This window comes from Lycorma delicatula, chromosome 8, assembly GCF_047948215.1.
Source record: "Lycorma delicatula isolate Av1 chromosome 8, ASM4794821v1, whole genome shotgun sequence".
NCBI classification, from domain to species: Eukaryota; Metazoa; Arthropoda; class Insecta; order Hemiptera; family Fulgoridae; genus Lycorma; species Lycorma delicatula.
The window spans coordinates 5,394,084-5,409,087 of record NC_134462.1 but is presented as its reverse complement, the minus strand read 5'-3'; the positions used below and the strand labels follow the sequence as shown (position 1 = coordinate 5,409,087).

At 26.8% G+C, this 15,004-nt stretch overlaps 1 protein-coding gene across 1 annotated transcript in view; it reads right to left on the bottom strand.

The window, feature by feature from the left end:
• scrt (scratch) overlaps nt 1-14,606 on the bottom strand; it is a 66,289-nt gene extending 51,683 nt beyond the window's left edge. Inside the window, exon 1 of the mRNA XM_075372875.1 lies at nt 14,367-14,606. Coding sequence (XP_075228990.1) covers nt 14,367-14,565 — 199 coding nt within the window. The 5' untranslated portion in view covers nt 14,566-14,606. The remainder of the gene's footprint in view (nt 1-14,366) is intronic.
• Nucleotides 14,607-15,004: the final 398 nt, after the last annotated feature.

The following is a 15,004-nucleotide window of genomic DNA, read 5'->3' as shown; positions in this document are numbered from 1 at the left end:
CAAGTGAGCGGTGGGACACAAAGCGAGTGGTGTGTGGCACCACGCTTAGTTCGCTCACGCAATTAAGTTAGCTAGTTAGGACTGTTCGCTTAACTGATTCGAAGCTCAATAGCCGTTTGTGGCGCAGACATTCGGTCTTATGCTTTAGGGCGACCAAATTGGGTAGGGCGGGAGAAATGCCAAGCAAACCAATACCACTTACCATGTAGTCCGGACTTATTTCCTTCTGATTACTATTTGTTTAAGAAATTAAAAGTATTCTTGAATGGTAAACAATTCGCGGGTGACGATAAACTTATAAATGTTAATCGGTGGCTAAATGGACTGGCGGCAGAAGAATACGACGAAGGTATATTGAAGCTGGTTACCTATACAATAAATTTCTTAATTCATTTGGCGATTATATTGAAAAGTAGTATAAGGCATGTAGTTTAAGGAAAATAAAAAATATTTATACATTTTTCAGAATAATTTTTTTATTAGTTCAATATATTAGTTCAATTAAATTCTCAATTTAGTTGTAAAAAGAGCAATCCAACACGATATGATTTATCCATATTTATCTATCTATCTATATATATATATATATATATATATATATATATATATGTATATATAATAATCAGGTGTTTTGTGGTATAAATAAAATACACTTCATACCAATATAATATACAATTTTTTAAGAAAGTTTCCAAGTTACCATTGTAATTTAATTGTTAGGATTCAATTAACGTCATTTAATAGGATTTTTTTTTGTCAATTAAGGATTGATAATGAACAACTCTAATTGAACTTTAATTTATTCCAAAGCTTGTGAAAAATAAATAATATACTTAAAAGAAAAAACAATATGTTCTTGAACGTATAAAGAAAAATATTTTAATCTTCTAAACATATCTATCGATAAACGTATTTAATTTGATTAAAACTGAAAAAAATTTGTATACTGTAGAAAATAGGTATCACAGGGTTTGATCTGATAAGAGACAGTTGAGTCGTTGAGACTCAGACGAATATACAGTTCTGTAAGGGAATGAATGAATAGCTTTACCCCTAAGGAAGAGAGGGGGTGAAAATACTATCAATCACCCTGAAGATGACATGAGGGTAAATTGTACAAAAAGAGATCTACCACCACTCTTCTTCTTATTCTCCCCACTACTTCTTATTTTTATCCTTCTTATCTGGCACAAGCTCTAGTGATATTACGATCAATATTCCAACTATATAATCATCCAACCTCGTTTACACCTACCTGGCTTATCTCACGTACCTGCTTACCACACCTTTTAGGAATAAAGGTCAGATTACTAAAAATAATGCAAATGGAAACTTGCATTTTACTCATAATTTAACTAAAAAGAAAGAAAAAAATGGGAAACGAAATTTCTCACTAACTAGGGATTTAATGAGTAAATTACTATTACTCATTTTATATTTAAATCTAATTTTTTTATCTTTAAATTATACTCCTAATTTTAAGATACGGATTTACCTAATTTAAATCTGAAATTAGAATATTCTGTATACATATTTTCAATGAAAATTTTGTAAAATTATGATTTGCTTAATAATATTTTGTTTATATGTTTCTTAGTACGATAAATATTTTAAATTATATTAATATTATCAATTATAGACAAATTCAAATATCTTGGAGAGATCATTACTTGTAATTGTAACGAAATACAAAATTGGACTGAAAGACTTGATAAATTATTTAAAGTGCTACAAGTAACCAAAAATACTTACATAAAAAATCGCTCTCGATTAACACTAAAATTAGACGTTACAAAACTGTGGTTAAACCGGTAATTATTTACGCGAGCGAGACTTTATTTAGATTAAATCAGAAAAATAGGACTGAACCTTTGCTTAAAGTTGAACGCAGGATTCTTAGAACCTGCATAAACAAAAAATATAAACACAAAAATCAGTACAGATTATTGCCTGATAAATTTCTGTACGAAAACTTGGAATGAAAACTTGATACTATAAAAAAGAAGAGAATTTCTTTCTGTGCACGCTTGTTAAGATTACCGCAGGATAGGATTACTAAGACAATTATCGATCGATTTTGGTCTTTAAAAAATCCGCCATTATGGATCAAAGAAATTAAAGAAGACATGCAAGAATTAAATTTGACTTACGAAGATTTACTTAATAAATCCGAAAAATTAATTTTGTTATTAAAGATCCGAATACCAACTTTTAATTACACAAAAAAGGTTAATTCAGAAGATGATTTTAAAACAAGATCATTAAGAATGACTAAATATTGGAAGAAAGTAAAAGCTAAGAACTTAAAGGCCAAAAGATCGGTAAAAAAGACTTGAATTATTCTAACTAAAATGGTCCTTTGCGGCCTTAAAAGTAAAATATATATATATATATATATATATATATTTACTTTTTTCTTTTTTTTTTTTAATAATTTATCGATATAATTATAAAATTTTATACCAACTGATGAAGTGGGATCCCGCGAAAATTGATCATTGTTTTTGGGTTTTTAAGTTTACTTATTTGCTACTGTGTTTTGGTGGTTAAGTTTTCAGTTAATATTGAATTTAATTAGCACAGTGGTCAGTATGTTTATAAATTACTTGAATTTAAACATATATATATATATATATATAAATATATATATATGTATATAACTAGAATAGCTATTTTAAAGGGCTATTATCGGATATTTTGGAAATCTTTATACTTTAGCGTCCAACTAGTTCATCTAGACTAAAAAATACGTGTGAATTTATGTATGTATTTATGTGCTTACGGATAGATGTCGCAGTGCTTTTGGCCTTATATCTCAAGATTAACCAAACCATTTCCTTCAAATTTGGCTGAAATATTTTTATATGTGGGGCATTGATCATATTTTTATTTCCTTATGTGTACGTTGTAATCTATTCAACTAGTGAACAATAAATAACCAACCCGTCCTCCAGGCCCAATGAAATGATTGTGATATATAAATGAGAGGTAATCTTGTACATACTCGGTTTGACCATTCATGAGACCTGTAGTTAATTGAACCCCAATGACCAAAGTACACCTGTATCCAATATCTAATGTTAAAATATGTATAAAAGCAAATAATCTTTTCTAAAATTTGAACCTCAGAACCTTAGACTTCAAAAATTAACAAGTGATTTGCAATTCTTTTAAATTTTATTATTAATAATCATGCAATACTTTGCCAGTTTTTTTTTAACTTCTCTACATTTTGTGATCCCCTGAACTTTATGTATATAAATTTATATATCCCCTGAACCCATAAAAAGAGGAAAGGTGATTTTTTTTTTTGAATATCATTTACCGCACTTATTATAGTATGTAATATATTGTAACTGTCTGGGAATTAACGTTTAACATAGCTGTTGATTAATATCCCAAATTTTTCCATAATTTTTAAAATAAAAACTCTTACCCGTGATAAATTGGGAAACTATGGATAATTTTTACCTTAATTATTTTCTTTTTGATTTAAGTTCATGGATCATTTGTTTATCTATGAATTTTATTAATTTAATAGCCCTATGTGCATGAATTATTTTTTCACAATATAATATGTATATTAGAAAGAAAAGTAAAATGCACGATTGTAAATTTTTATTTTTTTTAACACTAGTTTGCAGTCTATTGTAGTTATAATTATAACTATTGAGTGTTATTGTTTGTTAAGTTTAAAACTTTTTTCAAAAATTAAGGTAAATAAAAGTACAAAAGATAAAAATTTTTAATTAATTTTTTGGAAGACAACCTAATATTTTAATGTAGTAAGAGTTTCACGAGAAAAGGTTACAGGTGTTTGTACATATCATAAGAAGGGATGGAGCGATAAAATAAAATTAATGACGAAAATGAAAATCGAGGGGTTAGTTCTTACTAACCCACTCAAAGATATCAAGAGGATACCTTTATCCTCTTGATACCTTTTTTGGCATTGGGAGTACCCCCAAGGAAGTATTTTGGAGCCGCTTTTATTAACCCTATTTAGTCTGGTTTTCTAAGAAATAACAACATAGAGACAACGTTTGCGTATACGGATGATTGAACTACACTCGCAACCAATGAATCAACTGTTTATGTTTCCAACAAACATTTACATGAAGAAAACATGCCTTTATATACGAATAAATAACATATTAATTCCTAAATCTGATAAAGTAATCCCGGAATCCATTTAGATTACTGGCTGATATAGATTAACCCCGAATTAACGAAAGAGGGTGGATTAGAAATTGGGAAATCTTTATTAGAAAATGAATAAAACATTAAATTTAACACTAGAGGGTATTTATTGATATACCAAGCATACTAAAACCTGTGTGGTCTGTGGTATACAATTTTGGGTACCATCGATTTAATAAAAAGTTGGTATTACCTAAAAGTTCCAATTGATGGCTTTGAGATTCAATAATGCCTCTTGGTTCGTCAAAACGACGTACTATGAAGGCACACACTTTATTGATGAAAGAAAATTTTAACTTTCAGTGTGAATTAATTAAAAAACTGGAAAATTAACTTTTTAGTGATTTTCCATTAGACAGCAACGAAAACTGGTCCAGGCTAAAGCAATTTAATAACATGATCTGCTTTTGAGATATAATTATTAAATAATTTGTTTGAATTCAATCAATTTACATAATTATTTTATGTAGTCTTCAAATTTTTAATACGTTATAATCATATCATACGTTTCCTTATTTCTTTTCTTTATATATTTATTTATATATTTCTTTTATTTATATATTTCTTTAACACGGTTTATATTTTCAAAGAATACAGTTTTTCATTATTAAAATTTTATTTTTTTTTTGTTTGAAGCAATGCTACTGACTATTGTTTTTTTAACTTTACATTTTTTTTTATATTTCATTTATAATTTTGTATTAAACTAAATTCCAAATAAATCTGATGTACGCCTATTAAATTAGATATACACATTTCTTTTTTAAATGAAATGTATATAAAATTTTATTCCATTAATAACTTCTGATTTTTTTTATTTTTATTGTAATTATTGAATTATTATTTATTGTATTTTTTTTTTACAATCAGAGGTTAATAAGTATTAATAAATCAATATATTTAAATTAAAATAAAAAAATTTAAAAAAAAGGAGATGAAATCGGATTTGAACCGATGTGTCTTCCTCTTGTAAGACCCAAATATTTCTTTAATTAAAAATTTATTTGGTTGCAACTCTGGAACCAATGAAAATAAGTACCATTCATATCGTTGGAAAGCTTTCAATGAGGACTTATTACTGCAGTTAAGAAAAAGTCCAAAATCAAAATAAGTTTTTTTTTGGACATTTTTGGTCCAGTCAATTGCAATCAAAACGGGAGGTGCACAACTAGATGTTAGAACTGTCCTAAATCCAAACGTTCAACATCTTACGGCTAATCGTTTTTGAGTTATAAGAGATACATATGTACATAGGTTCGTACAGACGTCACGCCGAAACTAGTAAAAATTTTATTTCCTTTGAAATCTGGAAACCGAAATTTTTCGCGAACGCAATACTTCCTTTACTTCGTATAATGAAGTAAAAAATTAGTTGTTAATAAAAAAAAAAGATATATTATTTCAAACCATTTTCTTTGTAATTTTCTAAAATATTTATTATTTGTTTGCCCAAAATTTCATTACGCTATTTAACATTACAAAACTATTTTATTAAGTAAATATGATTACTCCGAGTATTTAATATTCTTTGAAATGCAACCATAATTTCAAATTTTAAATTTACGTATAACTATAACATATTAGTCCTTTTTAATACAATTCTAACAAATATTTAAAAAAGTATAATTATATATTGGATTGAATATTTATATTTTCGATATTAAATTTAATATTTACCAATTTAAATTTACAATTAAATAGCCCATTTTAATTAAGGATGTAATTATTAAGTATCAATTAAATAAAAGTTAAATGATAAAGTTAAAGATAAAGAGGTAAAGACAAATGAAGAGGTATTGCGGCAAATAGATGAAGAAAGGAGCATTTGGAAAAATATAGTTAAAAGAAGAGACAGACTTATAGGCCACATATTAAGGCATCCTGGAATAGTCGCTTTAATATTGGAAGGACAGGTAGAAGGGAAAAATTGTGTAGGCAGGCCACGTTTGGAGTATGTAAAACAAATTGTTAGGGATGTAGGATGTAGAGGGTATACTGAAATGAAACGACTAGCACTAGATAGGGAATCTTGGAGAGCTGCATCAAACCAGTCAAATGACTGAAGACAAAAAAAAAAAAAAAAATTTAGTTTGTTTATCCTTTGTTTGAATCTATTTCAAAAGTATAAAATTTTCAACAGCAATTATTAAACTTATGGATTTTTAAATTTAATTTAAATTCAATGTCGTCAAAATGGATTACTCATTTTTTTCAAGGTTATTGGTTAAAAAGAAAATCTCGTTACTGTGATAAAGTTCACATGTTTTTAATTTTTTTTTTTAAATTTAATTTAACATCGTTATTATTTTTTTAAACAAATTTTACATGACAGAAAGACTGCGTTATATCAAAACACCTTTTCCTTCTCGAATAACAAAGGTAGCCCGAGGGAGCGTGTCGACTCGTTTACACTGTTGTCGAGTTGTAGTAAAAACAAAAGGGTGAAAGAAGAGGCGGAGTTAAAGGAAAAGTAAGGAAAGTGTTTGTTGGAAGAAACGAAGAGCATGTAATCACACGCGAACAACACAAACTAGTAATACTTGTATTTTTTTTTTTTTTTTTTACTTGTTTGTAAAGTCACGGATAGGCCTTATATCCACGCGAACTATCGCAATCGCCCTCCCACGTAAAATCGCACAATCCCTTAATAATATTGGCTTTCCTAATTGCTACACTGTAAATATTACTATTGTTTGTTAAAGAAAGGGTAATGTTGTGACCTTTAGTATATATATATTAAATTAATTGGATGTACATGTAAGTACAGAAGCACTATAGTGTTATATTGTCACGAGATATAGTTTTAAAGATTATAATTAATTTGTTATAACTATTGAAGTAAATATATATATATATAAAATTGCAGATTACAATTTTTTTTTAATCTTTGCCATATAATTTAAATTTCTTAAATTAAAAAAAAAAATTAATATGTTTATACATATATAGAGTAATAAGCTGAAAATACCTAAATAATATCACTTATTCTTTCATAAAATTATCACCAATTTGGCTGAAAGTTTTTATCTGAAATATAAACGTTCTCTCAGTACGCATACATTTAGCCACCTACGTAGTAAGTTTACTTATGTAGAAAAGTAGTAGACTCTATTGAAAATTCTTAAATATAATATAGAAATATCAAACTTTGGTATTTCTAAGCATACATTACTAAATATCCACCTAAAAACTTTAAAAAGAAAATCAATGCACATTAGCAAAAACAATCGATGAGGAAGTATATTTTTTTAAATATCTTTTAGAAAAAGTAGATATTACTGAGAAACCCACCAGGTTGGTCTAGCGGTGAACGCGTCTTCCCAAATCAGCTGATTTGAAAAGTCGAGAGTTTCAGCGTTCAAATCCTAGTAAAGGCAGTTACTTTTATACGGATTTGAATACTAGATCGTGAATACCGATGTTCTTTGGTGGTTGGGTTTCAATTAATCGCACATCTCAGGAATGGTTAAACTGAGACTGTGCAAGACTACATTTAATTTAAAATTATACATATCATTCTTATTCATCCTCTGAAGTATTATCTGGACGGTTATTACCAGAGGCTAAAAATGAAAAAGAAAGAAGATATTATTGAAAATTATTCTTGATAATTATCAGCTGTTGTAAAACAAACGGAACTTATTTATCAAAATAAATAGGTCAACGTGACTGTAAATTGACGAATATGGTTTTCTTGTTTCTAATAATTTGTAAAGATTTTTTCAGATCAAAAATTTGGCGAAAATTTTATTTCTTGGTCGAATGGAATAGTGATCTTTTTGAATTAGGAAAGAGTAGTAGTTTAATAGTTTTATAATTTTTTACTAATATTATTATTATTGTTAAGTTTACAAAGAAATACGCGCATATTCATAATATAAAGGAAGTTAAAAGTCGACAATATTTCCTTATATTATGTTTATTTATTTCTAAAGTGACACGCATTTTGAGGTAAAACATAATTATTAGAACAAGCTAATATAAAAAGTGGTGTAGATTACAAATAAATTATTAAGTGATAAATTAATCTGTTGTTATAATATACACAGAAAAATATAATAATATGGTGTTATAATGTAACACAGAAAAATGAATTATTTCAAGATCATTCGAATCCAAACGTAATAAAATCTTTGTTAAAAAGATTCTGTAATTATGGATGTATATATTTGAATGTATTTCTACACCTATAATTTTTATAATAAATTTTGTTAAACGTAAAACGTTTATTAATTCGATAAATATTATTATAATTTTGTAAAGGTATTAAATTATAATTTTAAGTGTACCATGTCCAGTAGCTAACAGAAGGGAACATTATGCTTTTCTCTTCCACCGGTATTACTCTATGCGACACGGTTTGTGTGTAACACCTGCAATATCCTTTTGGCAGTCCAGTAAGGGAGATGGTAGCAGCTGTTGGTGGTCGAGTTTTATGGTAGTTAGGTGTGGATCGAGAAGAGTAGGGTGTACATGCTATTGTTACAAAGTTGCTGTTGTAGCTGGAGAATATACATGCATTAAAGGTTAGGTAGGGTTGTGCTGAGAATTTATGATAAATATGAGTGTAACGTAACATAGTCTAGGCCAGTTTAGTTGAATATTATAACAACTTATAAAACGAATATCTCTCTCTCTCTTTCTATAGTATAGGAAAAGTGGTATAACATGTAAGATAAGAATACCTGTGAAAAGCAATCCTTTTCTCTGTAGCGTTATTTAACATAAATGTTTACAGCCTATATATTCCTAAGTGCAAAATTACTAATTCACGTATATTTTTTTCATAGCATCTATAAAAATTTCTTATATAATATATTTTTGAAAAAACTTATTTTTTTACATTATTACGTAAAAATAACTTATACAATATAGTAATTTTTAATAAAAACATAACCTAACCTTTTTAAAGGATTAATTTTAATTATACGATGTTTATGTTATTTGAGGGGTTGTAGAAATTTATAACCTGCAGGCATTATTGTTTGTTTCGTCGACCAATAAACCTTTAGCAGCAAAATATAGCTTACGATAACACTTTATTTCTTTTTTTTTATTTATCTAAATTAACAAAATTACATAAGTAATGCAATAATTACATTGTGTAGTAATTTCTCCAAATTCTATGGCTTTATATAAGAACGCTTAAATTTAAGAAAAATACTTCTATGAACTACTGCAATCATAATTATTCAATATTTTGCATCATATTTATAGATTTTTTAGATTGAAAAAAATGCCTATAATTATCATTGCTTCATAAATATAATTAACTTATTAATTTTTAAAAGACATGGCAGGAAAAGATTTTTGAAAGTGTCTGTTTGGAGTGTCGCTTTATATGGAAGTGAAACTTGGACGATCGGAGTATCTGAGAAGAAAAGGTTAGAAGCTTTTGAAATGTGGTGCTATAGGAGAATGTTAAAAATCAGACTGGTGGATAAAGTGACAAATGAAGAGGTATTGCGGCAAATAGATGAAGAAAGAAGCGTTTGGAAAAATATGGTTAAAAGAAGAGACAGACTTATAGGCCACATACTAAGGCATCCTGGAATAGTCGCTTTAATATTGGAAGGACAGGTAGAAGGGAAAAATTGTGTAGGCAGGCCACGTTTGGAATATGTAAAACAAATTGTTAGGGGTGTAGGATGTAGAGGGTATACTGAAATGAAACGACTAGCACTAGATAGGGAATCTTGGAGAGCTGCATCAAACCAGTCAAATGACTGAAGACAAAAAAAAAGACATGGATATTTTCAATAAGAAAAATTTTTTTAAACTAATAATTAAAGATTTTAATAAATAAATAAATAAATAGATTATTCTCGTCAACCTAGATCATTTATGATTACATTACGGTAACTTTTAAGTTAAATTATGCTGCATTAACAAAAGAAAAGAAACCTTTAGGCTTCTAAAAATAAAGTTATAAAAATTTACCTTTAGAGGTTTAGAACATATAATCCATAAAAATGGATAACAATCATATCGTATAACATATTTATATAGATTTAACTACCTAAAATTTAAAAAAAAAAACATTAAAATCAGGCGAAGGATCATGGCCAAATTTAATATCCACAATTTTTTTCTACATAGCAAAAATACATTCCTGATAATATAAGGAATGTATATTTAAAGAAAATAAATTTTCAATATGAAAGGTAGGTCCAGGGATTTAGAAAAATGAATAAAAGGGATATTTTTTATGTAAAGGGGTATTTTTACATTTTTTGTTTGTAGAAATGATAAATGAAATATACTAAGAAAAAAAATACCCTGATCAAATATGAAATACAAATTTATAACTGAAGGTTGATGAACTGAAGGTTGATTTCTTAATTTTCCATATATCGTAGATTTTAAAAATAATAAAATGGGAATTTAAAAAATAATTAAGTCATGCAATAATTAATTAATATCGTCATCAATCAATTATTATTTATTTAATCTTTACCTACAAAACCTAATTTATTTATTCCTCTATAAGTTATATTTGATTTAAATATATAATTTACATTGATGAAATTATTAATGAATGTGTATTAAGTTTCAATTAATTTGTCTATTTTAGAACTAATCAGCTTGAATATATAGATACGATCGACAAAAATTTAAATGTTGTTCATCGCTTACATTCTGATGTTTTAAGTTTAAAAAATTGTAATTTCTACCAGTAATCAATCTGGGTAAAATTTATATATCTGGGTACGATTTCCGACTACAAAATCAGCTGATCTAAAATTTTTTTCTTTATAAAAATTTGAGATATTTCTTCCATTCAATACTATTATATTCGTCGTTAAAATTCCTATTCAGTAATTAGTAATTTTTTTGATTAGAGTTAAAGGATATCTTTTTAATAATATTACGGGCGTTATACTCGTATATAGATTTAAAATATGGATATCGTATATGTATATAGCTTTAATATATCTTATAAATATATAAAATGCTGGAAAGTAAAAACAATAAAGAAATTATTAAAAGAATGTATTCTAAATGATGGAAAAGGGTTTCATAAAAAAATATAATAAATTCAAAACGGAAAAGAAGAAAAAATCAAATTAATAAAAAATATTTTAAGGATAGATCTTCAAAAGAAAATAAAGAAGTAATAACTGGCTTAAAAGTGTAATGATCCAATTGCAGTCAAAGTTTTTTAAAAGAAAAACCTTTTTGATATTCATAAATCATAAGCCCACAAAGTAATATGTTAAATACCTACTTTGATTTTAATCCTTCATTTAACAAAAATCAAATTTAAAGAAGGTATAACATAAAAAAAATCTGAATATCTTTCATAATAAAATATGAAATTCTGGGAAATTTTATAAATAAAATACCAAACAAACATTTTTTCCTTTGTATAAATAAAACAATTAAAATTTCTCAATTTAGTCTAAGAATTGTTTAAATAATTCTTTTTTTAATTAATATTTGAGATTATACCGGTTTTTATAATATTTGTTTTGGTTTTCTCCATTAATAAGCTTAAGAAAAATTTACGCTTTTCTACTATGAAGAAAATTCAATATTTACGAAGATTTTCTATAAATTCATTAAATTTTCTTTTTGATATTAATTAATTATATTGGATTTATGTATTGGAGAGCGCAAATATGAAGTTCCAATATTTTATTAAAACTGAGCTATAATTAACAATCGAATAGTATAATAATTAAATATTTGTATATATATTTTAATACTTTTATTTAGTGTTCCATCAAAAATTAAAGTCATTAGAGGACTTATCAGTATAATGTAACTGTACCGGTAAATGTCTAGTCTTGCAGAAATTCAGGACGACTATTCCTGAGACGTGTGGTTAATTGAAATCTAACCACCAAAGAACGGTGGTACTGGAACGGTGAGTTATTAATATTTTGATAAGATATAAAAACAATAAATATATATTTTATTAACAGATAAAATTCCGTTTAGTACACTAAACATTTTATAAATTATTATATTTAATTTATACAAGTATCAATAATATTTTATTATACGGTAGAAATTCTATTTTTGTTTTTTTTTAATTCAAATTTTACAAATAAAATAATAATGATAAGAAATATGTGTTATATAGATTTTTCTAAGTTTATTCAACTTTGTGAACGTAATTTTAGTAGCAGTTAACATTTTTTATTTATTTTAATTTTAAAGTTGTACGATTTATTTAATATTTAAACATAACCTTAAAATCATAAAAATTATTTCAGTAAAGTTTTGTTTTCTTTAAAATTTAATTACAGATTTTTTTATCATTTTGATAATAACTTTAAAAGTTTTTTTTTTTTTTTTTTTTTTTTTTTTTTAGTATTTATTATTACTGCAAGTTTTCATTTTCATATATAACGAAAAATATTAAAAAGAACGGTAAGGAGAATAAAAGGAGTAAGTAAATATTATGACCTTCCCAAAAGGATTTTTTTACATACCGGTTTTTGTAAACTTCCGGTATAATAAATTCCTTTAGGCTCCAGTGATTTAGTGTTAATAATCTTACTCTATTACTACTTGCTTTTATTAATTAATTATTTTAATATTTATATGAAATATTATATAATTAATCGATTTAAAATCATACATACATCCTTATTTCCGAATAAAAAAATTTAAATTTGGATAATTTTTATAGTATTTATTTTTTTTTAAATTATTTGTAAAAAAACATTTTTGTTAGATTTTTTTTTTAGGTAAAATAAAACATGCAATTTACATGTCCCGTACCTCCAAATAGAATAGATAGACCTTTGTTATTATTATTTTTTATTACGAATGCGTTATTCAATTCAATTAAGAAAATATTCTAATTACCGGATTTAATTTTATTGAAGTTGATTCCAAAACTAAAAATAATACTTGTTGCAGATATATATTCTATTATAATGGATTTAAAAAAATCATTTATCCTTTGTAAAATATTTTATATAATTTTTTAAAGATTTTAATATACCTAAAAACTGTTTGTAAAACAATAAATTAATAGGTTAAATATTTTATAATTTAATATTTTCAGAAGAAATCCAAGTATTCTTTACTTTTTAAATAATAAATTTTATTATTAATAACCTGTAGGTTATTTAGGCGTACTATTGCAGTATTTAAGGCTTAAATAATGGCACTGTCTTATGACTTGTTGACCTACAATTAGACAAGATCAAATAAAAGTTACCTAAATTTTAAATCTTTTGTAAAGCTGAGTAACAACAACACAAAACAAAATTGAAATTTAATAGCGTATTTTAAATTTAAATTCAATTAAATATAATTATAATTTAAATTGAAATATGATTAAAATAAAAATAAATAATAATTTAGAATGATAACAATACAACAATTATGAAAACTTTTCTACAAGAGATTAGATTTTGAGGTTAACTTATATTAACTAATAGGAACGAATATCTGTATAAATAGTTATAAAATTAATTTCTTTTGCGAGTTAATTATATTAAGGTAATAATTAATTAAGAAAATTGAAATTAATATAAATCCATTATTTTATATTTATTAGTTTTGTTTTATTTATTTAATCGGAAGATGTAATTTATTTTTTAAAGTTGCAAAGAATAAAGTTTAAATTATGTGGTTCCCTTTTTTACACGATTAATTGTGTTTAATTTTACAAAATCATTTTATTTTTCTGTATTTAAGTTAATTAATTTACGCTAACAAATATCTTGATTTCTGTAATCAAAATATGAAGGGAAATTTATGCAGCTAACTAGCAAGAATATTTGTGAAAAAAAACAAGTAAAGAATTTTTGTATAATTCTTTATGAATATTATTATTATTATTTTTTTTTTAATTTAATTAAAAAACTATTCTGTTGTAATTTTAACTTAGTGTACATTAACAGTAAAATTTATGTCTAATCTGTTTAAAAAAAAAAAAAAACCAAAAGAAGATTAAAGGTACATTTATACATAAAAGCTAAAAAACCTTTTCATAAAATTTATATAAATGTTCAAATGCAACAGAAATAAATATAAACAAAATTTCCATTTTAGTCTTTGCGCATGCGTTAACATCTACACGTGGTTATATTTTATCATCTTGTATACAGCGTGTTTTCAATAAATATTTATAAGAAATTAAAGATGCCGCTATAATAATTATAAATTATAATATTAAGCATTTTTATAAACAAATTTCTTACCGTTGTATAGGAGAGAAAGCCTAGTGCTGTCAGGTTGGGCCGGCGGAGGTGGAGGTGGTGGGCTAGGTGCTGTTGCGGCAGCCGTGGGGCTGGCCGGACCCCAGGCGCCGACAACGTCGATCTCCTCTTCTTCTTCCTCCGTGGCGGTGGCCTGCCAGGGATAGGCCTTCCACTTTTTGGCCATAAGACAGCGCGGCATCACCTCGCACCGCCGGCCGCCACAGCACTCATCCGGGCTACACGAGGGGCGATCTTTTGCCGTCGACAAAGATAAGACACATAGGTGGGTATAAGCGACAGCGATACACAACACACAGGCGAGAAGAATAAGAAAAAATTAAAACACAAAAAAGAGAAAAAACCGAACTGAATGAACCTACCCCGACAGCCGGTGCGGTTTTTTGAATCGGCCGCACGATGCAACAGCGCTTTTATATGACCGCGCTACCACCACCCCTTAGTAGGGGAGGACCGGTGCTGCGCACGCATCCCTACCTTCCCTCCCGTGCATCGATTGCCGAAGGGGGGAGCTTCTTAGACCTCCTGACACCCTTAAAAATATGAGAATCCCCCTCCTTTCCTCTGACCTCGTGCTGTAGATCGCTCCACCCTTTCAACCCCTCCCTGGATTTATTACG